This window comes from Macrobrachium rosenbergii, chromosome 28 (genome assembly GCF_040412425.1).
Source record: "Macrobrachium rosenbergii isolate ZJJX-2024 chromosome 28, ASM4041242v1, whole genome shotgun sequence".
NCBI lineage: Eukaryota > Metazoa > Arthropoda > Malacostraca > Decapoda > Palaemonidae > Macrobrachium > Macrobrachium rosenbergii.
In genome coordinates this window covers 3,032,501-3,058,245 of record NC_089768.1, presented here as the reverse complement: position 1 = coordinate 3,058,245, position 25,745 = coordinate 3,032,501, and the positions used below count along the sequence as shown (strand labels likewise).

General features: G+C 36.3%; 1 protein-coding gene across 2 annotated transcripts in view; it reads left to right on the top strand.

The window, feature by feature from the left end:
- Positions 1-25,745, top strand: part of LOC136853977 (transformer-2 protein homolog alpha-like) — a 176,819-nt gene that overhangs the window by 144,906 nt on the left and 6,168 nt on the right. For both annotated transcript variants that reach the window (XM_067129898.1, XM_067129899.1), the window contains exon 7: positions 1,815-1,960. In XM_067129898.1, coding sequence (XP_066985999.1) covers positions 1,815-1,960 — 146 coding nt within the window. The remainder of the gene's footprint in view (positions 1-1,814; positions 1,961-25,745) is intronic.

Sequence of the window (25,745 nt, the reverse complement as noted above, 5' to 3'; positions counted from 1 at the left end):
ATTCAGTCATGTACCTTCATTTTGCAACAAATTGGAAGTCTCTAGCACAATATTTCGATAATTATGGTGAAGTTTTTAAAAAACTTTTCCCTTACGTCCGCGCGCGGTAACTCTGCCGAACGTCTCAGAAATTCTTTCGTCACCTTGTCGTAATGTTTGCACCGGTTTATATTAGTCGTTACAGAAAGTTTTATATATGGAAATGTGCGCAATTTCATGTAGAATACAACAGAAAATAAATCATGGTTGTAGCTTTTATCAGTTTTGAAATATTTCCATATAAATCAACGTAAAGTGCTAAAATTTCAACCTTCGGTCAACTTTTGTTTCGACCGAAATGGTCGAAAAACACAATTGTAAGCTAAAACTCTTACATTCTAGTAATATTCAATCATGTACATTCATTTTCAACAAACGGGAAGTCTCTAGCACAATATTTCGATTTATGGTGAATTTTTGAAAAAAAAAATTTTTCCTTACGTCCGGGCGCGGTAACTCTGCTGAACATCTCGGAAATTCTTTCGTCACTTTGTCGTAATGTTTGCACCGTTTTATATTAGTCGTTACATAAAGTTTTATATATGAAAATGTGCACAATTTCATTTAGAATACAACAGAAAATAACTCATGGTTGTATCTTTTATCAGTTTTGAAAAATTTTCATGTAAATCATGATAAGTGCCAAAATTTCAACCTTCGGTCAACTTTAACTCGACCGAAATGATCGAAAAACGCAATTGTAAGCTAAAACTCTTACAACCTAGTAATATTCAATCATGTACCTTCATTTTGCAACAAACTGGAAGTCTCTAGCACAATATTTCGATTTATGGTGAATTTTTGAAAAAAACTTTTTTTTATGTCCGCTCGTTACGAATTCATGCATCATTTTGTGATAATATTTTCTCTGTGTTGCTTTGATCGTTTTACAATTTGTTATATACCAAAATCATTGCAATTTAGTGTACAATACAAAAAAAAAAAATAACTTGTTAGCTTTAACCGTTTTGCTCACAGCGCTATTTGTATACAATTATATATGAAATTTTTTTTTGCGCTGTCATATATTTCAATATTTATATATGATAATGATATTTTTTTCATTTCTGATGGTTGCATACTAAACTTCAGGCAATGACAAAAAAAAGGAGCCAAAAATGAACTCTTATTCTTAAAAACTAAGCGTGCTGTGATTTTTAAAAAAAAACTTTTTTTCCGCTTCGACGTTAACTCCCGAACGCCGCCGGCATACGACAGACACTTTTGTAAATAGAGGCTCGGCGTTAGAGGGTTAAGACAGCCAAGTTATGGCAACAGTGCTTGATAAATGCTAAGTAAAGAATGAATACTACCAAGCCATTTGCTGTTGAGGGCTGAGAGACTGAAGAGAATGGATGAAAAGTGAAATGCAGTAGTAGTGCTGTTTGACCCAAAGGAATGCTGAAAGGAATCTTCAGTGCTGCCTATATAGTAGTTTGCAGCATAATGCAAACAGTAAGTGGTGACCCTTATCAGACAGATGCTGTCTCGGGAAATAAGGTAACATGAAAGGTATACCTTTTAACATTTTGAATGAGCGTGAAAAGTGCTTCCATACTGCCTAATAGATTTCTCTGAACTTAATACCTTACTAGAGCTTCAGGTGTTTGCAGTTTTATTATTTGGAGAGATTGCCCTCTTGGGATTAGTATGTATTTTAAAATTTAATACTTTATAATATTTTTGTAAAGCATGTGTATTTTCTTAAATATTGAATGTCAGCTGGTACATTACTTCAGATTTGATTTGAAGTTTAACAATAACTCCTTTTGCAGGTATGATCGGGGAGATAGGTACGACCGTGGGTATGATCGTTATGATAAATCGTATGACCGCTATGACAGGTCATATGACCGATATGATCGATCATATGATAAGTATGATCGCTACGAAAGGTCAAGATCTCGCTCATACTCCCCACGTAAGTAGTTAAGTGCTTATTAATGTTGTTTTGCATGTAAAGAATACAGTGAGATCTTGGTACTCTTCGAATTCAGTACTCAACACATTTTGATGAGAAAAAACTGTCTTGGTACTCGTCGTTTGCTTGGCAGGTGACATGCAAGCTAATACATGTTTGTCTTGAGACCCGTGATGCACTGCCTCTTTCTTGCCAGAGAGTTCAGAGTTGGTCACAGAGTAGTTCTCAACCTATTCCAACTGTTTTTGAGTGTTTTTGTGCATACAATACATCATGGCTCTGGGGGAGTTTCATTTTTGGTAGAATATAGTATGGTATGGTTTACTGTGCCTGTCAAATTTTCAGTCATTTCCACTGGTAATGCACATTACTGTATATCTTAAAGAGTTAACTGATTAAAAGGCATAAAAGCAAACATTTGTTAGACCAAATGCAAATCATCATATATTTAACTAGGTTTCCGAAACTTATGGCATGTCTAGTAATTAATTCCTATGCCTTATAATTAAAAACCACTTACTATGCCATGCAAAACATTGTCATAAAAAGCAGCAAGCACTTGACATATAAACCAAATCGAGAGACAGCAGTTTGCTTATATTAATCTTTCACTGTGGAGAAGGCCTAAGAAAGTATAACACAGAATTTGAGCTGCGCCTGAAAAAAGATGACTTGCAAAACGTTTTGGAATAGGTGGAAGCAACGTCCAGAACTGATGAAATCACTTGAGTTACAGAGTTAAAGTTTGCTGATTTTATAAATAAAGGTAACCTACATTTTTAACCCAGCTTTGATGATTTAAAAAAAAATGTACCTCTGAATTACATGTTATTCCAGTGTAATTGCAATGATGTTTTTGAGAATGTGAACTACCAGAATGCAAATGATACATGGTTGCACTGTTCAGATTTTATAATACTGTACAATGATATGCCAGTATATACAATATAATTGAATACATTAAGTAAAAAATCAGTTTTATTAAAATCAGCATTAAATACACTTACACTATTTGACTTGCAAATGGTTATTATTGAAGTTACAGCCTAACCAGGGTCATCTCAGGTAATATACATCGTCTTAAAATTTTACTAAAAATTGTGTTGGAAATTTGTATGATACAAGAATATATACAGTAAACATGAAATTTCACAAAAGGGGAACTAAAAATGGCATTGAATTTCATTGATCTTAAAACTTACAATAAGACTCTATCCTCCACAGAGGAAAAAAAAAGGTTTTTAGAATGTCAGATAAAGGATTGTAGAAAGAGAGAGAGAGAGAGAAAATATTCTCTTGTGTACTGTTGTATGTATGATAATTATACTTAGAGTCAACTAAACTTGCAATGAAATATTGTACAGTAAATTAAGCAAAGCCAAAAAAAGAAAATGGAAAATGTGATACTGTGCTGAGAAACACATACCCACACACACACACACGGATGCATGCACTATATAAAGACAGTGACATCAACATTGATGAAATTTGCTTGGACAATCGTCATTGAGAAATGTCATATGTGCTAAAGATGTAAACACTAGTGCCTTACGCAAACATAGTTTCAATGCTAGGGCAAAATGAGTAAAACAAGTGAAATATGTTGTATACTGTATACTTGTATGTCATTCATTCTCTCATACAATGCAACTTAAAATTTTGTCTCCTAAACATGATTTCATCATATATATATCTTATGTATCAAGCAAGTTGCATTTTTGATACCTCAGATAACATAGGCTAACCTTTTTTCCTCAGTAATCACCTCTTTTTGTTTAATAAATGAAAGTAAAAAATAAAAATAGTCTTTACTTACTGAACAAATTTCATTTTCGGTAGATCATATTGTCCTAGCTAAGCTCATCCAGTGAATTTCGTTTTCGGTGGGTCATTCTGCCCTAGGCTATGCTTCTAGAGCGACTTTCATTTTTAGTAGATTGTACTAGGTTAGGCTTTCAAACAAGATTACCAAACTTATGGCTTATGTAACAATTCATAACCATCTCTTAAAGTTAACAACCACTTACCAAAGAACTGACATAAACAAGTGAATCATGAAAAGCTGTTTTGTGATTTTGAGGGAGTTTACATTAGTAAAGTATGATAGTTTACCTTAGTATACCCGTCTACATTTATGTAAAAAAATAAAAAGAATAATCCCAGTAATAGATTTGCTTTTTCAGCAACTAAAAAATTACTCTCCTACTTCTTTTGGTAATAGGCTCTATCAACTTTTGGTAGTAGGCTCTATCAGCTGATTCTGAGAACATAAACATTATATCATTGCATAAAGAGGATAATTGGTTTTATACATATTATGATGATATAACATGATAATAATGCACTATAAATGGATTCAGTAAGTAATATATTTTTCATTACCATTAGCTTTACCTTCAATACAGCTGTTATAGCTTGTTTGACTTACGAGTATCCAAATGTACTGTGAGTGTAACACCTAGCCTAGGTCAATAGTTCGCATACACATTTGTATCTCATGTATGGTAATACAAAATGGTAACACAAAATGGTAACAACTGATAAAGTTGCCGTATAAAAATACATTATGGGTCATAAAACCATGGTAAGCTGTTGGTTAAAAGAGGTAGGCTACATACCTACTGAACTGTCATTTATGAGAGAGGAAATGAAGGAGTTAAATTTTTTAAAAAATATTTATGCAGTATATTTTGTACACATATGAGGAAAAAAAGATAATTTCCTTTTGCATGAAGTTTTCAGTTTAAAGTGTGGTGGTGGTTGTTGTTTATAAGCATAATGAGTGTTTTACAGTTATGTGGTATTGACAAGGTTAGGTGAATGCCCATAGGTTTTTTTTTTACTCTCCCTTATCTATTATCCTATTATCTAACAGGCCCTTGGCTCTATTAATCCAGATAAATAATGGATTATATATGTGTGTGTGTGTCACATGTAGATTTTTGTAAAATGAATTCGTGTAGTAAAATTCTAATATTTTTTGTTTCTTAACTAACATATTAGTTTTGTACAGAATTGTTGTTATTGAAAGTAAATGAACAAGGTGTGTGCTGTTGTTTTTTATTTTAGCAAGGGTTGGTTACAATTGGTACTTTATCATTATCGAACACATTCTCGCACCAGATCAGGAAACAAATGCACATACGCAGTGTAAATCATTCTGATTTTTAGTACTGTATACATCACCCACATGCACTGTTGCATTTATTTCAAAACAAATGGTGTCAGTCCTAAAGGCTCATTTTATCCCCAAGGGTCACATATCGTCTTGCTTTTTGTGTCATTTTCAGAGAGGTTCACAGGCGTATCTGTGCATTTTATGAATTGTTTCTGAATTCTAAGCATAGGAATTTCAGATGTTGGGAGAATTGACTGTAATACATCACTTTAAAACCCTTATTTTACTGGCAAAGAGAAGATGAGTTAGAAGATATTGTTATGATGACATTTGGTAGTGCAAAACTCAGTCTATTTTTAAAATGTGGCAGTTGGTGGAAGGTAGCTGGACCAGCAGTTTTTATTACGAAAAATTACGAAACATTTTGAAAAATTTCACTTCAGATGATTGGGCAGAAGAGTCAAAGGAGAAACTATATTTCGAATCCAGATAAAAGCTTATTGACTAATAAAATAATATTGAATAATCATCAATGAAATTACATATAAATAAAGAAAGAAAGAATTCAACCATTATCGTTGTCAAAACAAAAAAAGAAAAAATCTCATAACGTCGTATGTTATCGTTTGACTCCACATTCGGGCAGGAAAGTTAAACTAAACTGTCTTGTCACTTGCACCAATAAGATCGGCAACAGACTCAGCCGCACCACAATCATTAGCTTGCATAAGACTAATGTTTCTATCGTAGATATTGCTCGGCAGCTTAGCGTAAATAAAACAACCATGTATAGAGGGATACAACAACAGAGAGAACGAGGAAACATGATAAATTCATTGTAAAAAGAGGACGACCACCCCAGTGTTGCACTGCTATTAAGGTTCGTCATTGGATGATCACTAAAGGAGACATCAAGGAGCTCCACCTAACTCCCCTGACAACCAGTGTTGCTATAAAGAGAGAACATTATGCTCTCCCTTCAAGTTGCTGCTCAAACCATTCGTAACAGGCTACATGAGACCAAGATATTGTTTGATCATATTCCTGCCAAGAAAAACTTCATATCAGAGAAACACAAAGAATAGAGGTTAGGGTTTGCGTTATATACACTAATATAATCCAGTTGTGTGGTATTGACAAGGGTATGTGAGGAAGGGTACAGAGTTATCATTGAACATCCCTAGACTTTTTTACTCGCCGTTATTCTGATTTCGCCCATATCCGACTAAGAACTAAAATCAGTAACAAAACCTCAAGCAAGACTATATCTCTCCCAGCTCACTCAGACTCTCGTACTGCTATCTGAAGAGTTGCCAGTAGCGATTTATGGCACATGGAACATTTTTCCCGCAAAATTCTTTCACTATGGCACGAAATCTTGAACATATATGTATGTTACCCAGACTCCACCACAAAGCTATATGCGAACTTATATGTATGTTACCCGTCCACAAGGGGTTAATATCATTTCAATATCACTTTAATGTCATTTCAATGCATATCATTTCTGAGTGGTGTAGCTATAATGAGGTGAGAAAACCAGTTTAGGAAGCTGTACAGTAGCTTAAATACCTGTTTTTTCCACATAAGTCTCTCTCGCTCTATGAATTATTATTTAATCTTAATAGTATTATTTTTGTTATTTAATCATATTAATATTTGAAAATCAGTACTTATTACATGTATCATTACTGGTACAGTATTATTATTATTATTATTTTATTATTTAATCTTATTAGTCTTAATATTAATATTTGAAAATTAGTACTGTTAAATATTATTGTATAAAAAATGTATATTTAGTCACGAAAATACGATAATTAGTGAGTATTGGTCTACGAAAATATCCACAAATCACCAAATTTTCCGCAGCTAATTTGGAGAAAAATCTGCAGATCGGTGAAGCCACAAATCTTGAATCTAAGTTGGTGGATATATATATATATATATATATATATATATATATATATATATATATATATATATATATATATATATATATATATATATATATATATATATATATATATATATATATATATATATATATATATATATATATATATATATATATATATATATATATATATATATATATATATACTGTATATATTTAGTATAATATATAGTTTGACTAAGTTGAGATACTGCACATCAAGTTTTAGAAATAAATCAATTAAGCATCTTTTGGTAGAAACTTTGTCATTTGTAATGTTTTTCAAGTCAGTTTTTAAGTAATAGCGAAGTGTTAGATGAAGTTTAAATCTTGTGAAAGAAAACCAATTTGGTCAGCCATGTGAGAGTTAAGTATTTTAACTCGTAAGTCTAGTTAAACTGCCTAATGATAATAGTACTCTGCATATTCCAACTAATATATTAAGTTTTGGCTTTGTTGTACCAACTGCAGTTGGTATATCCATTCACTCTAAAATGATTTCCAACTGACAGGTTAGTATAAATATATATTCATTTGTCTCAGTAACTGGAGTAAAAAATACTCTTTTCCTAAAAGATTTTTCTTTTCTGTGTGTACCAGACTACAAGTTAGAACACTTTAACATCACTTTTCAAATTCATAAGTATGGAAAGTATTATAATAAAAGCAGTGACAATATGTTGCCATTGGAATTAATACTGTTGAATCCTGCACATAAATATACTAATAAATAACTGCCCTTTCAGAGTGTTGACGCAAGTGTGTGTGCGTGTGTGTCTATATATATATATATATATATATATATATGTATATATATATGTATATATATATTTTTATAAATATTTACGCTGTTCGCCCTCGAACATTTAGGGATAAAAATATCAGCCTGACTGAGACAGGGAAATTGCTTTGTCCCACGCTAGGAGCATCTTCAGTTCAAACCTTAACGTCCGTTGGAGAACGGGATAGGGAAGTTAGGCCTTCCACCCTATAGGAAAATTTCCATATTCAACTTTAAAAATAGGTGGTCCTAAGGTCCTTTTTTCCTTTTTACCTGTCTCTCGTGGCGAATGTTTTAACAAAGCGTAGACGCCTAAGGCATGACTGATAGGCCTGTTTTGACCCAGGCCAGGTCCGGGAAATTCAGAGAGAACCAAGCTTCGGAGAGATAACACGTCCAGTTGGACCTCTTCCCCTTTCTTTGTCTATTATTCTATTAGTGAAGTGAAGAAACAATTGCAAGAACTCCACGTCGGTCGTTGATCGCAAAACGTTCGTCCTAAGGTAAAGTCGCTTTTTGTTCAAAACTTCGCCCATTCTTTTATCCTTTGTTTTCTGTATTTCAAATTTCCTTTGTTCCCCTTCAGCCACCACTTACGGTATATGTGTTCACGAAGTCTAGATTAAGCCAAATTATTATGTTGTTAGCTTCAACCCCATTATTCCAGTAAAATACCTAGGATTTAGGTAAGCAAACTCAGGTTAAATCTCGATGCTTTTGTATGCCTCGCGTCCGAATGTTTGGGAGAACCGTTGCGTTTAAAATCAAATTCATCTCAAATATTCTTTGTTAAGGTTAATAACCCTTAACTGGCGACCTTTGGCTAATTAACGTCTGTCTTTGAGGTTAACTTTTGGCTTCAAGTGACAGGTTACGTGTAATCTTGGTTTGCAGGGCCGTAAAATTTACGTAAATTGAATAATACATGATCAACCAAGACTCTCACACGTAACATTGGCGACCTTGCGTAGAATCTAAAGTACATTTTAGAGAAAGAATCTGGAGAAAAGGAAATTAAAATTACAATAATTCCAAAAAAATAAAAGTCAGATATCGAACTCCATTTCACTCTTCCAAACAAAGAACGAGGCATAATAATAAGCAGTCAAGAGAATAGTTATAATAACAAGTGTAGCGAGAATTAGCATAGGTAGGAAGGGTGTAGAAACAGAGTAAGACATAATTTATAACGAGAGACATAATTTATGAATGGCATTTTACTGTGTTCGGAGCATTCGAGTTAAGTCGTCCATAACGTATTCAAAGGCCGAATCGCGGAGCCCGTTTCATGTACACAAAGTAATTTAGAAATCGCGTCGGCAATTCCGATCGTTATTGTTTGCATATAGCGGGAATCATTCAAAACCGTGTCAGTGAAGTAGCAAACGAACTGAAATAGTAATTTTACAATAAAGGTACCGTTCAACAACGTAAATTTACGCAGGCAGGCTAGCATTTCTCTTTTCATTCTTTTGTGTAATGTCCGGGTGAGGAATACGATAACAAAAGACACAAAGTTGTATGGTAATTTCGTTTTCCATCCTTAACGTAAAACACTATGCATGATTGGTATATTTAAAGTAAAATCTGGATACCTGCATTTGTTTCGTGCGTTGTTTTTGAATTTGGTGCTAAAAGAAAATACCCGCCATCTTGGATCCCTCCGCCGTGTTCGCGCGGTTGTTTTGAAATTGTTCGAACTGTTTGTGAGAGAACGGCCATTTTGGGGTTTCCTTCGCGCCGCGAGGTTGTCTTTGAAATTTAGGCCTAACGGGATTTTCCGCCATCTTAAGACCTTGTTATTGTCATTCTCTGTTGTGACCACTCTGCTCCCAGCCCTTTTGGAACTACTTTCTCGGCGTAGTAGAAGTTAGACAGACTTCGGTAGACAAAAAAAAAAAAAAACAAAAGATAATTTAGGCAGGGAAAGATAGGCCTTAGTTAGGAGTACCATAACAAGTTCCTACGAATACCTACTATAAAATCATATAAAGAAAATTTAAAATTTTTACGATAAACTTTTGTGACGTCGGCTCCCGGGAAAATTAAGATAATAAAGTAATCCCTACGGAAGCCAAGACGACGCATCTATATCATTTTATTAAGATCCATGCCATTGTGCATGTATAAAATCTTTGTTTACATGTTCTCAAGCAGCAAGAAATTCGCTGACTGAAAATCTCTCTCTCTCTCTCTCTCTCTCTCTCTCTCTCTCTCTCTCTCGTCATTCAAGTAAGCATTCCTAACCTAAGTGTACGTGACCCTCTTCAAAGAAAGAACGGCCGACACTAGGCTAATTAATTCGAATACTTTAACCAAATAAAAGAAACACCTCTGTCCCACAATAGATGAGGACAAGTTAAGAGTAATTACAATACAGTGATAAACTGTCGGTCACGAGTGAGGCCTGCTATCCAGACCGAAGCAAACAGTAGTTTTCACCCTCTGAAAAAAAGAAGGGGCCAGCACTGGGGCCGGTACTGGGACCAGCCACTCACGAGGATCTTTAAGAAAAAAAAAAAAAAAACCCAAATTCACTTTATTCCACAGTGCCAATAATTTGCAGCACTCATCACTGGAATAGCTTACTTCTCTATCTCTCTCTCTCTCTCTCTTTTACCTTCCCTTTCTCTCTCATTCGATTGTTGCACTCTGCAGGGGGTGTAGAGTGCCTTTCCTCCCATATAGCCTAGTTGGACTCCAGTAGAGGGTCCCTAGGAACACATTGGCACCATAAGTGCCACCAAGCAAGAATCCAGAAAAATAAATAAAACAAAACCAAAGGGAACACAGAAGAGAAAGTTCTTCTGGAACCTAACCTGCACCAGTGCCTAGGGATACTGAGTGCCACCAGTGTGACCTGTACACGGCACACCCAAACTACAGTGCCACCTTTTGAAAGGGTGCCACGTCATTGAAGAGACACTTCCTCGCTGCCCAAATACGCCCAGTCGACCCGGTTAGACGCCCTTCCCCACCAGAACCATGGCAGCAGAGCATTATAAAACTTTCCTGGGGCTGGGGACGGCGGCAGGTCTCACCGGCTCGGAACTTACTACCTGGGTTAAGGAGCAAGTGGACGACTTGGCCAAGCGGGGGAGAAGGAAGAAAGACTCGAGCAGAGGAAGTATGAAGCCGAGCAAAGGAAGTATGAAGCCGAGCAAAGGCAATATGAAGGGAAAGAGAAGAAAGAAGGAGACAGCATGAGTTAGCCTGCAAGGAAACTGAGTTAGCCCTAAAGGAGAAGGAGCTCGAGCTTGAGAGAGCGAAAATGGAGAATGCCGAAGCTATGGCTAGCCATCAAGCCTCCAGTCCTACACCTGCTGCATCAAACGCTCCAGTTTCGAGCATCAATTCTCTAGTCCCCAAGTGGACTGAGGACGAGCCAGAAGCATGGCTGGAGGAGATCGAGGCTCTTTTCGATAACTACAGCACCACGGAGACGGAGAGAGCCTTAATACTAGCCAAGCATATGGAGGGAAAAGCCAAGGCAGCGCTTCGCTCACTGGAGAAGAGCCAGAGAGGCAACATGGCGGAAGTTCGTAGAGTCATTACAAAGGCCTACGAAATAACCCCAGAAAAATGGAGACAACGGTTCCGAGGTCTTGCCAAGGAAGTCGGCTGGTCTTGGACGGAATGGGCATGTCACAAAACCCAGTCCGGGACGCGCTGGTTCGACTCCTTGGCCTGCACGACGTTTGAGGATCTCTTCAATCGGACCATGCTAGAAGACCTTTTCCAATGTGTGCCAGGGCCCCTTGCAGTATATCTTAACGATAAACAGCCCTCCACACTTATGGAAGCTTGTCGCATGGCTGATTCGTGGGAAACCTTCAATCAGTCGCATAGCACCTCTCAGAAGCGAATCATCCCTCCGGCCTACCTCTCGAACTCCACTCGCCCGAAGAATGGACTGCCTAGCAAGACCCTGTGCAACTATTGCAAGGGGGGCCATGCTGAAGCTGAGTGCCGATACAAACTCGGCACTAATAAGCAGCCTAACCCTACCAGCCAGAACTCCGCTCCCGATTCACCCGCTCAGCCCTCTCCTCCAACAGTTACTGCAGGCCACCGAGCCCATCCAAAAGGCCCGTGCAAATCCTGTGGGGCTGCTAGCCACTACAATGCTGGATCTCCGGCCTGTCCACATCATGTCCCCACCACCAAATTTGTCAACCTAATCAGCACTTCATTTTCTGCTGCTGGTCCGCACCGGATCCTTTACCCCCGAGAGACTGGAAACCCAGTTCATCTCGGTGGCCCCTCTTCAGAGCACTAGCCTGCCCGTGACCCTTCCGGTCACAGTAGACACCGCGGCAGACATTAGCCTGATCACTAGGGCCCAAGTGCCAGCCGGTGCCATGGTTGTGAAGAAACCCGTGGGAAATGAAGTGGATAGAGGGCCACACCATTACCGTTCCTACGGTCCAACTCCAGGTTATGACACCTTGGGGCACGATACCCCACCGCCTCGGCGTGGTAGGTGGAATTCGGCCCGGGTGGCCTTCTTGTTGGGTCGGGATCTTCTCTGCGGAAGCCCGTCACCAACGCCACTCTGCAGCCACGTTACCTCCTCCACGGAGGCCCCATCTAAAACTCTCAACCATGACAAACCTCCACCTTCCGCCCACCAAAGTGGTCCGCGGAAGGGGCACCACCCAACCTATTTCAGGCCTAGCCCTCTCCAATCGCGAAGGGCTGGCCCACCAAGAGGTCCTCCCCCTCCGCGAAGAGAGATTCAGGAGGAGCAGTACAGCTGCAGGACGTGCAAGCGGGCAGACCACTCCACAAATTGGGAGGGCTGCCCAAGCAAGCAACGCCCAGCGGACGCCCCCGAACAAAACTCTAGGAGAGGCTACGATCTCCCGCTGGGGCAGGAATCTCTGCCGCAGCCAACCACAAGTCGTCCGCGAGGTAGTGCACCTCCGGACCCCTTGTCAGGCATGCCTGACCCTCAACGGCTGCCAGTGCCACTTGCGAGCACTGAGCAGTGCCAGACTCCGTCCGCCACGGACGTTGAGCTACCAATAGAAAAGGCCCCTATGCCGGGTCTAAATCATGAGGTGAATCCTCCTCCGGGAGATTTAGGATTCCCCATGCAGTTGATCATCGCGACTGGAGAGCCTCCAGCACCGAAACTTCTTCTTTGCAAGATTCTTCTTTGCAAAAATTTGAATCCAGGATGAACCCCTGGAGGATCGAAATGGTACCCCTCCCTTGGAAGACCAGGAACTGGCATCCTCGGACGCAGAAGTCGAGATCGCTCTCGCTCCGGTTGTCGCAGCAGCCGGAGTAGGAGTCCTCCCGCAGCTTTTGCAGTTGCCCCTGACTTAGCGCCCCCGCTAGCCCTTCTGGCCTGTCCCCGAGTCGGTGCTCTCATCACCTGCTAGGCCAGCTACTGATAGGCCTTGGAGGAAACCGAAGAAGAAGAAGAAGGGGCGGAAGAGAGCCCAGTAGTTGCCGGCTATAAGCTCATCCTGGCACTAGTGCCCTCTCGGCACAGTGCCCTAACATCTAAGAGTGATCCTGGCCCCTTGCCCAGAGAAGGTAGCCAGTGTGATCTCTTCCTTCTATTTGTACCTAGCCTAGGCCACCTTGAAGTACAGTACATCAATTTAGTAGCCTTGTTCTTTCCACTTACCATCGAGCCGCAGTAATCATGTAAGTAGCCTAACTAATTTCAGTAATCTTAACTATTGTGAAACGAGCCACGATGCTCGTGACACGCATGGCCTAAGACCTCAGTGAGGCACCCATTTATCATATGAGGCAACCCTCATGAATTAACTAGTAAATTTTAATTGTATTAAAAATAAACCATGTTGTAATTTAGTTAGAATATTAACTCTTATGTTGGTGCTACGGTCGGGTTAGGATAGGTTAGGCTAGGGAATATCATAGAATGTACCACTAGGCTAGGTCTAAATCACATCATGACTGTAGGAGGTAGCCTATAATAACCGTGAGCACCTTCTAGTACTATTAGAATTAGGTAAAGTAGTGAATACAGCTCGTATCCTATCTAGGGTTAGGTAGTTCTGTAGCTAGGTAGGCTAACCAGGACTAATCTGCTCAGGGAAGGAGAGTAACCTACGAGAGGCGAACAGCTTGCTTAGTATAGACCTTCACGCCGAAAAGGGAGTGAAGGCCCTCTTAAAGGGGGAGCTTTTATAAATATTTACGCTGTTAGCCTCGAACATTTAGGGATAGAAATATCAGCCTGACTGAGACAGGGAAATTGCTTTGTCCCACGCTAGGAGCATCTTCAGTTCAAACCTTAACGTCCGTTGGAGAACGGGATAGGGAAGTTAGGCCTTCCACCCTATAGGAAAATTTCCATATTCAACTTTAAAAATAGGTGGTCCTAAGGTCCTTTTTTCCTTTTTACCTGTCTCTCGTGGCGAATGTTTTAACAAAGCGTAGACGCCTAAGGCATGACTGATAGGCCTGTTTTGACCCAGGCCAGGTCCGGGAAATTCAGAGAGAACCAAGCTTCCGGAGAGATAACACGTCCAGTTGGACCTCTTCCCCCTTTCTTTGTCTATTATTCTATTAGTGAAGTGAAGAAACAATTGCAAGAACTCCACGTCGGTCGTTGATCGCTGGCAACGTTCGTCCTAAGGTAAAGTCGCTTTTGTTCAAAACTTCGCCCCTTCTTTTATCCTTTGTTTTCTGTATTTCAAATTTCCTTTGTTTCCTCCTTCAGCCACCACTTACGGTCTATGTGTTAACGAAGTCTAGATTAAGCCAAATTATTATGTTGTTAGCTTCAACCCCATTATTCCAGTAAAATACCTAGGATTTAGGGTAAGCAAACTCAGGTTAAATCTCGATGCTTTTGTATGCCTCGCGTCCGAATGTTTGGGAGAACCGTTGCGTTTAAAATCAAATTCATCTCAAATATTCTTTGTTAGGTTAATAACCCTTAACTGGCGACCTTTGGCTAATTAACGTCTGTCTTTGAGGTTAACTTTTGGCTTCAAGTGACAGGTTACGTGTAATCTTGGTTTGCAGGGCCGTAAAATTTACGTAAATTGAATAATACATGATCAACCAAGACTCACATGTAACAATAATATATATATATATATATATATATATATATATATATATATATATATATATATATATATATATATATATATATATATATATATATATATATATATATATATGTATATATATATATATGTATATATATATATATGTATATGTGTGTGTATATATATATATATATATATATATATATATATATATTCTACTTACGATGGGGTTAGGTTCCAAAAACCCATCGTTTGTTAAATTTATATATATATATATATATATATATATATATATATATATATATATATATATATATATATATATATATATATATATATATATTCTACTTACGATGGGGTTAGGTTCCAAAAAACCCATCGTTTGTTGAAAAAAAAATCTAACTTTCGAATATGGCCTAGCCTACATTAGGGTAATCAGTACCATCTATACATATATGGTAGCCTAGCCTACACTACACAGTATACTTTATACATACAGTATATGGTATAGTAATTATTAGTGTCAGCTAATTCTGCAGGTTCAATGCAGATTGACATGATGAGTCGGTATAAAGAGAAAGTGAATAACAAACAAGGCCTAGCCTGCACTTTCGTATATCATATACAGTAGCCTAGCCTACATTACACTGTATTCTATTTTCACATAACACTGTATTATACAAACATCAAAATAATGAATGTGCATCTTTTGCATGGATCTTTTAAAAAGTTATGCTTTACTACATTGTATCCAATTGTAAATATTCTTATATTGCTTTTGCATTATAAATTCGATCATAGCGATCAAATGTTTTGGTTTGGGAATCTATCACACGGTCTTTATTTTACGTTTACATTTAACTCGGTTCAGAGGGCATTTCTTGCTTCTAGTTAGCGTAAATGAATCTCAAGATACTTTATTTATAAGGGACATATATTTTTCGTGATACGAAGTGTTTTTAAGTCGAAATATAACTTAAATATGTCTTGTTGTGAAATTAATTTAGCTATTTTTTTCGTTAATAGATGACGTTGGCGGCATGTTTGTTTTGTGTAAAAAAAATCAAGATTCCAATCACTGTTTTCTCTTGATTTCATCATCATACTACAAGCTTTTCGTATTTATCTTTTATTGGTGTGAAAACAGCAGTAATATTTGTTCTTTCATGACCAGTAGTTTTGATTAAAATACTTTCCAATTTTATTTGCGGTCGAGTTTCATCCATGTTGCCAATGCACGATAATTTATAGTCATTAGCAGCTTGAATTTCAACATTATTTTCTCAGCTTCAACTACAACTTGCAGCTTAAATTTACTGTAGCAGTATATTTCCTTGCCGATCTTTTCTCCAAAGCGGATAAGGGTATAGTGTAAAAATATATCAGTACTTAACGTCATTTTTAACATAACTACGGTAATTGTTTAGCCGTACGATGGTTGAAATACAAGTAAAACAGTTGTTATCCGATTTGGTTATGAGCAAAACAACAGTTTCTCGGTCAGTTGTTTATGGCTGTATGCATTTTCGCAAGGGTATAAGGTTACTAACAATACTTTTATCATTCTCTTACTTTTTTTAACTAGAAGATGGAGAAAAAGAAGTTGGTCTATTGTAAGTTGGTCTCTCTTGCTGCCTGATTGCACGGCAACTAGTGTACTCTGTTGCCTGTGCCCGCTCGAAATTTAAAAATATTTTCTAAATATTGTCATACCGGTATTAATTGCTAACTCCATCGTAAACTCGAATTATCGTAAGACGAATTATTGTCACTCGTGCACTACCTGTTTACAAACGCGCAAAAATTGCAAACACACACTGACCTATTTTAACTTCCGACACAACGAGAGTAAGTGAGGTCAGCTCATTGAATTAATGTACGTATTCCAGCCTCTCGGGCCAACGTATCATACACCGTACGCTGCCTGATTGTACGTTGTTGTCTGCGCCAGTCGCCTGCGAAATTTAAAAATATGTATTTTCAAAATAGTGTATCGATATTAATTGCTAACCCCATCGTAAAAAGTAATTATTGTAACTCGAGCACTACCTGTATGTGTGTGTATATATATATATATATATATATATATATATATATATATATATATATATATATATATATATATATATATATATATATATATATATATATATATATATATATATATATATATATATATATATAAATATATAATCACTTGTGTCAACATTTAACACCAATGGATCTCTAACTTATAAGAATCTTAGGGGGAAAATACCAGACAGTAGGGTGTAGGGAGATCCACAAATAGTGGAGTGGGAGAAGGATCACGTTGACGTAGAGTTGTGTGTGTGCCAGCAGTAACAGGAAACAAAGAGTGAATGTTATCAGTGCAAGTTACCTATGTAGTCATGCCACTGTGTTCCTGATTGCTCAGAGAATTCGCCCATACTGAGGCTGATAGTATTACATTGCTGGTTAGTTTACTGACCACTTGCAAGTGGCCAGTATTCATACATTTGATGCTTTGTTCATTCACTCAGTAATTTCTGTTGTGTCCCTTTTCCATTTGTTTAGTGAGATTGTCCAACTTTTCCAATTAAATTTACCATGTTTTGCGTATAAATAATAAATCATTGTTAAGAAGCAATGCCTCACTTGGTGACCTTCCAACTATTAATTATTCTTTCCATTATTCTGTTCGTGGGCTTACGAGGGTTTTTTGTAAGGTTAAGATGATTAAGATAAAGTAAGAGATGCAGTTAATCCCATGTAGTCCATAACATATATATATATATAGAGAGAGAGAGAGAGAGAAGTAGATACATACATACATACGTGCATACAGTAGTAACTCGGACTTTGAACTTAATCCGTTCCAAAAGGCTGGTCAAAATGTGATTTTTTTGAAATATGAAACCAATTTTGCCATAAGAAATGAAGGGAATCAGGATAATTCGTTCCAGCCCACCCAAAAAGTCCCTCTTTTAAATTTTTTTATGTTATTAGTGTGTTCAAAAGTTAAATTAAGAGTAAAGTAATAAAACAGTACGTTACATGAAGTAAAATTTTAGAAAAATTTTGTTTCCGTGCACAAGCTAAAAATTCAGTTTATAAACTGTTAGGTGAAAATGGCGTGCGGCTGGCTGGGCTTGAGGGAGGAGAGATGGGATCCCCTCGAGGAAACCGGAATGGTCACAGTAGGCAAAGGTTGATAACAAATTCAATTTTATTCACATTTTGCAAGGATAATCAAAGGAATTGATAGTGTATGTGTGTGTCTGTGTGCGTGTATGTTAGAGAGAGAGAGAGTAATGAACGTCCAGCAGATGTGAAAACAATCCCTCAAGTGTGTATGATTGTCAACATGTTTACACTTGGATCTTGAGTGCAAGAAGGAGATTAATTATGCCATAACACATCAACTAACTGTTGACAAAGGCAGAATTTCAAATTATAATGCAGTAAACATGAGGATTTTGCAAACAAATAAGTAATAAGTAAAGAATGCAAGTAAGAGAAGGAAAGAGAGATCAAATAACTTTTCACAAGGAAGTCGTTTAAATAAACAATCCAAGGTGCACAGAAGCTGAAAGCGACGCCAATGTGTTTCATGATGTGGGGATGAGTTACTTATACAGTGCTAAGAAATCGTGAAAAGGAAGTGTCACTCAATAGATATATTACCATAACAAGAAGAATTGATTCGGGTGAATTGAGTGGAAGTGAAGGAAACGGGCGAAATGTAGTGGAAAAGAAAAATCATCCGAGCCTAGCTCTCCCAAGCAAGACCCTCAATTTTTTATTGGTACTGTATTGCATTTGATTGTTTTTATATTTTATCGTTATGTTAAATTTGTGAAATTCTGTGAAGGAAACGAGCGAAATGTAGTGGAAAAGAAAAATCATCCGAGCCTAGCTCGCCCAAGCAAGACTCAATTTTTTATTGGTACTGTATTGCATTTGATTGTTTTTGTATTTTATCATTATGTTAAATTTGTGAAATTCCCTTTTATTTTTTTTTATGTGAATTGCTACTGCTTTTATGTACATACAGTAATGTTTTTACTGTCTCTCCTCAACAATATAAACGTCCCTCCCTCTATCTCAAGTCAGCTGTGAGTCACTGCGGTGACATATGATTTTGTTCATGTTTTATCTTAAATTTTATTGTGAAATGCTTTATTCTTTTATTTATTTTGTTGAATGTGGTTATCATTAAACTTTATTGTGAAATGCTTTATTCTTTTATTTATTATGTTGAATGTGGTTATCATTAAACTTTATTGTGAAATGCTTTATTCTTTTATTTATTTTGTTGAATGTGGTTATCATTAAACTATATATTGTAAAGGAAAAAACATGGTAATACAGTTTTTCTCGTAGGACGCAATAGGCCATTGAGTACAAGTATAAACAAGACAATCGATCAGGTCGAAGTACGAGTATTTTTTCGACAAACGACACAAAATTTCTTCAAAAATTTCACTTGAAAAACTGAATGTATGACATATGAAACATTTGACAAACTGGGTACTGTTGTATATATACAGGCAGTCCCTGGTTATTGGTGGGGGTTCCGTTCTGAGGGTGTGATGATAACCAAAAATCACTGCTAAACAAAAATCTGCATTTTCGCTGCCTTTTCAGCAATTTTCAGGGTTTATTGGCATTTTCAGCACCGAAAATTGCCAATTTTCATAGCTAGACAAGCGCCGTAAAACTGGATTGCCATTAACCGGGGACTGCCTGTATATATATAATATATATAATTATATATATAGTGTACAGTAATACCTCGATCTTACACGATTCGAGTTGGTGAATTCACAGACCCCTAACGAATTCTCATACGCGATTTTTTCATAGACGCGACATTTGCAAATCCCCGAGAAACCATGCAAAAGTGTTTGTTAATATTTTTATGTAATTTATAAGCTTTCAAGCTTTTATGTGTAAATTAAATAACATCAAATAAAAATAATAATTCTCTCTCTCTCTCTCTCTCTCTCTCTCTCTCTCTCTCTCTCTCTCTCTCTCTCTCTCTCTCTCTCTCTTACTGAGATGAGAGAATTTTTAGGTTATGTATGTTTATTTGTTTTGTATGTTGAATGATTTACCAAATAATAAGTACTAATTTCAAATATTAACCCTTAAACGCCTACTGGACGTATCATACGTCGACTAAAATTGTCTGTTGGGTGCCAAGTGGACGTACCGTACGTCGACTACAAAAAATTTCAACCTTCGGTCAATTTTGACTCGACCAAAATGGTCGAAAAACGCAATTGTAAGCTAAAACTCTTACATTCTAGTAATATTCAATCATTTACCTTCATTTTGCAACAAATTGGAAGTCTCTAGCACAATATTTCGATTTATGGTGAATTTTTAAAAAAAACTTGTTCCTTACGCCCGCTCGGTAACTCGGCCGAAAATTTCAGAAATTCTTTCGTCATTTTGTCTTAGGTTTTGCACTGTTTTATATTAGCCGTTACATAAAGTTTTATATATGAAAATGTGCGCAATTTCATGTAAAATACAGCAACATACAACCCATGGTTGTAGCTTTCATCAGTTTGGAAATATTTTCATATAAACCACGATAACTGCCAAAATTCCAACCTTCAGTCAACTTTGACTCGACCGAAATGGTAAAAAAATGCAATTGTAAGCTAAAACTCTTACATTCTAGTAATATTCAATCATTTACCTTCATTTTGCAACAAATTGGAAGTCTCTAGCACAATATTTCGATTTATGGTGAATTTTTGAAAAAAAAACTTTTTTCCTTACGTCCGCGCCAGAAATTCTTTCGTCACGTTGTCGTAATGTTTGCACCGTTTTATATTAGTCGTTACATAAAGTTTTATATATGGAAATGTGTGCAATTTCATGTAGAATACAACAGAAAATAACTCATGGTTGTAGCTTTTAACAGTTTTGAAATATTTTCATATAAATCACGATAACTACCAAAATTTCAACCTTCGGTCAACTTTAACTCGACCGAAATGGTAAAAAACGCAATTATAAGCTAAACCTCTTACATTCTAGTAATATTCAATCATGTACCTTCATTTTGCAACAAACTGGAAGTCTCTAGCACAATATTTCGATTTATGGTGAATTTCTGAAAAAAAACTTTTTCCTTACGTTTTCTTGGCCGGTAACTCGGCCAAACATCTCAGAAATTTTTAGTCACTTTGTCGTAATGTTTGCATCGTTTTACATTAGTCGTTACATAAACTTTTATATATGAAAATGTGCGCAATTTCATGTAGAATACAACAGCAAATAGCTCATGGTTGTAGCTTTTATCAGTTTTGAAATATTTGCACATAAATCACGATAACTGCCAAAATTTCAACCTTCGGTCAACTTTAACTCGACTGAAATGGTCGAAAAACGCAATTGTAAGCTAAAACTCTTACATTCTAGTAATATTCAATCATTTACCTTCATTTTGCAATAAATTGGAAGTCTCTAGCACAATATTTCGATTTATGGTGAATTTCTGAAAAAACATTTTCCTTACGTCCGCTGCAGGTAACTCGGCCGAACATCTCGGAAATTCTTTAATCACGTTGTCGTAATGTTTGCCCGTTTTTATTAGTCGTTATAAAGTTTTATATATGAAAATGTGCAAAATTTCATGTACAATACAACAGAAAATAACTCATGGTTGTAGCTTTTATCAGTTTTGAAATATTTTCATATAAATCACGATAAATAGAAAAAATTCTACTTTCGGTCAACTTTAACTCGACCAAAATTGTCGAAAACTGCAATTGTAAGCTAAAACACTTACATTCTAGTAATATTCAATCAATTAGCTTCATTTTTCAACAAACTGGAAGTCTCTAGCACAATATTTCGATTTATGGTGAATTTTTGAAAAAAACATTTTTTTACATCTGAGCGTTATGAATTCATGCATCATTTTGTGATAATATTTTCTCTGTGTTGCTTTGATCGTTTTACAATTTGTTATATACCAAAATCATCGCAATTTAGTGTACAATACAAAGAAAAAACAAATAACCCGTTAGCTTTAATCGTTTTGCTCACAGCGCGATTTGTATAAAATTATATATGAAAATTGTTTTTGCGCTGTCATATATTTCAATATTTATATGTGATAATGATTTTTTTTTTCATTTCTGATGGTTGCATACTAAACTTCAGGCAATGACAAAAAAAGGAGCCAAAAATGAACTCTTAATCTTAAAAACTAAGCGTGCTGTGATTTTTTGAAAAAAACTTTTTTTTCCGCTTCTTAGCGCTAACTCCCAGAACATTTTGCGGCATACGGGAGATGTTTTTGTAAATAGAGGCTCGGCGTTTAAGGGTTAATAAGGTTAATAAGATGAAATAATAATAATAGAACTATAATTACAAAATGTATACATTACTATAGTAAATTGTGATATTTTAAACAAACAAATATTTCCCGAACATTTGTGAAACCTTTGCAGAGGGGGGCGAGGGCCAAGCTGTCAAATATTTCAATCATTGCCCACAGCATGTCAAAGGATTTCTCTCTCTCTCTCTCTCTCTCTCTCTCTCTCTCTCTCTCTCTCTCTCTCTCTCTCTCTCTCTCTCTCTCTCTCTCTCTCTCTTTTCCTTCATAAATCATGAATTTCCATCTTTTGATGTCTAACATAAGAATAACTCTCTCTCTCTCTCTCTCTCTCTCTCTCTCTCTCTCTCTCTCTCTCTCTCTCTCTCTCTCTCTCTCTCTCTCTCTCTCTCTCTCTCTCTCTCTCTCTCTCTCTCTCTCTCGTAGTTAGCGCGCACACATTTTTACAAGTTATTATTACTCTGTATGTCCTTACTTTTACAGTAGATAGTTTAAATTGATCTAGTGTTACCTGTACTGTCTACGAACTGTCAGTGCGTTAGTGTGGCAAATACGTTCTAAAACATAGAGACATAATAACTAAGAGTTGTATTACCCCAAATAAAAAACACTATTTGTTCTTGAAAAAGCATTTCAGAACAAGGAGAAAGAGATGCAGAATAAAGAAGTTCTCAAAAACGAGGTTGAGAAGACTTCTAAAAATAGATCGGTTGTAAGGGGTGAGAAAGAAATTCTCTTCCAACTCTCTGTTTTTGTGTCAGCCATTTATTTCTTTTTCTAAGGGTAATGAATTAAGCTAACTTTTAAATAAAATTACAGTAACTTTAATTTTATTTAAAAGTTAGCTTGATAGTTTGGCAGCATGATTAGGTTCTTATTTAATGTTTAAACTCTAGAAATAAGCATTTAGTTCCGTTTTTAGAGACCGTGCCAAACTTATGCGAAAATTCACCTTGCGTGAGGGGTCTGGAACCTAACCTCGCATAAGTTTGGGGTATGACTGTATGTATGTGTGTGTATATACACACATATATTTATATATATAACTGAATCACGAAGATATGGAACGTGGTGAGTGTATCACAAAAGCTGGTAAGTCGAATAGTATTGTAATTTTAGATAAAACTGACTATATATCATGTATGCAGGCGTTACTGGATGATGATACAACTTACAAAAAAACTAACAAAAAATTCCATTGATCAAGTTATAAAAAATTTCAATAGTACAATGAAAAAATCCTTGAAGATAAAAAGAACCAATAACCAATAGGTCAGTTGTCAGTAAAATTTCCCTCGCTACCTTACTTGTACCAGTTAGTAAAAATGCACAAAGAAAATAATCCTATGTGGCTCATTATCAGCACTGCTGGCTCAATATATAAACTTTCAAAATACATTACACAAGCCCTTGTCCCCGTTACTTGCAACCATCTCTGGTTCTCACATATTCACCAGATTTAGTTGATAAAATAAACAAAATCACTTTTTGCCTCACTGATAGATTTGTTAGTTTTGATGTTTATTCTTGTTTTACTAAAGTCCCGATCGATTCTATTTTAGGGTATCTTAGTAACAAACTAATCCATCATGAAGTACCTCTACCTGCAAGTCATATTATTTCACTCACTAGGTTGTGCATTTGTGATTGTAAGTTTATACTCATTGGTGAATTCTACCAACAAATATTTGGTATGACAGTTGGCAACCCTTTATCCCCACTCTCAAACTTGTATATGGAATTTTTTGAAAAACAATATTTACCTAATATCATTTATACTCCTTTAAAGTGGTATAGATATGTTGACAATATTTTAGCTGTTTTGCCTGCTGGTATTGATTTAAATGATTTACTTTGTAATTTGAATAACCTGGCACCTTCCATTAAATTTACTTTAGAATTAGAAAAAGACAATTGCCTCCCTTAGATGTTTTGATACATGGAGAACCATTTCAATGCAAATTTAGTGTTTATAGGAAACCAACCAACAACTTAATTTAGCGCATTGTCAGCCCCCAGTATTTGGATCATGAAATTGAATACATAAGAAAAATAGGGACAAGTTTATGTTACCCCTCACATATACTAGATATTTGCTATAATAAAGCCCACAAAAAGTTTTATAGTTAAATTAACATGGAGAAAGAAACCTTTAAGAACATTCGTAGCTTGTCTTATTTTAGTGGTTTTGAAACCATAAAATCATTGTTAAAATCTTTTAATGTCAACCAGGTTTTTTCGTATAACACCACACTAAAAGGGATGTTAATAAAAAATAGCCCTAAGGAAAGCAACAACATATGCAGAGTAATATATAAAATTCCATGCTTAGACTGCTCTTCTTTTTATATAGGTCAATCCAATAAAGATTTAGAAGTGAGAATTGAACAGCATAATTATGATGTCAAAACTGGACTGACAATTCAGTGGTTGCCAGATCGGAAGATTTCTCTTAACGAAATCTTTTAGAATCTGCTACAGTATTATACAGCCTACTTCCAACTGTAATTTCAACCTTATCCCTGGCATGTATTATTTGGACTCCTGTATTATAGTATTTCCAAACATTCTTGTAATTTTGGACAGGGCAAGAGTGGGAAGTGGCGCTGCCAAATCGAACATTCTCAATAATTTATTTAGTATTTGAAAGCACTACAGACCTAAAAAATGCTAAAATAATAATTGACAGATATTCTTTTTATCAAATTAAAACCTTTTGTAACATTTTACATTGGTTAACAATGTAAACATTGTTTTTCTTAAACATGGCACAGGTTTTGAGTTATGTTGCCAGTTCTCTTAAAGGATTCACATCCAAGCTAAGCTGCCCTGGGGGCATGTAGAGGTCAAATTCAGATTTAGGAAAATGACAAGTATGGGAATTAAAAGTCTCTATTAACTAAAATAATACAGGATTGTGTAGAGTATTTTAAACTACAAAGCAGATAGTGTGGGAAGTGCAAGTACTTCTATTTGCATAAAAAGAAAAAAAATTACACAGTATATTGGTAAAATGTAGGGAGAAAATTATTTGGCAAATACATAAGTGTAAAATTTCTCCAAGTACACTCATACACACACATGTATATATTTTGTTACGCGTGAGACTTGGCTGATGAATTTATTACTTCATTTACGTAATTTTTACCAGGCCCTGCACACCAAGAACACACGTAACCTGTCGATGAAGCTACGAATTAACCTCAAAGACAGCTGTTTAAATTAACCAAGGTCGCCAGTCAAGGGAAATTAACCTCAACAAAGAATATTCAATGAATAAAGACTTTACGATAAACGTCGTCAACTTCGGACGCATTCAATCTCTACTCATTAAGATGGTATTGAAACACAACGGCTCTTCCGAACACTGGGTTCGACACAAGGCTTCATAAAGAATAAAATGACTTGCTTAACCCTCCCTACTCCCTAGTTAATGCACGGGAATGGTTGAATGTTGCTAAACAATATTATAATTAGGCTTAATCTAGACTTCGTAAAAGCAACGTGTGCTTGGTAATCTACTGGGTGGCGGAAGAAGGGAACAAGGAAAACTGAAATAAAGTGG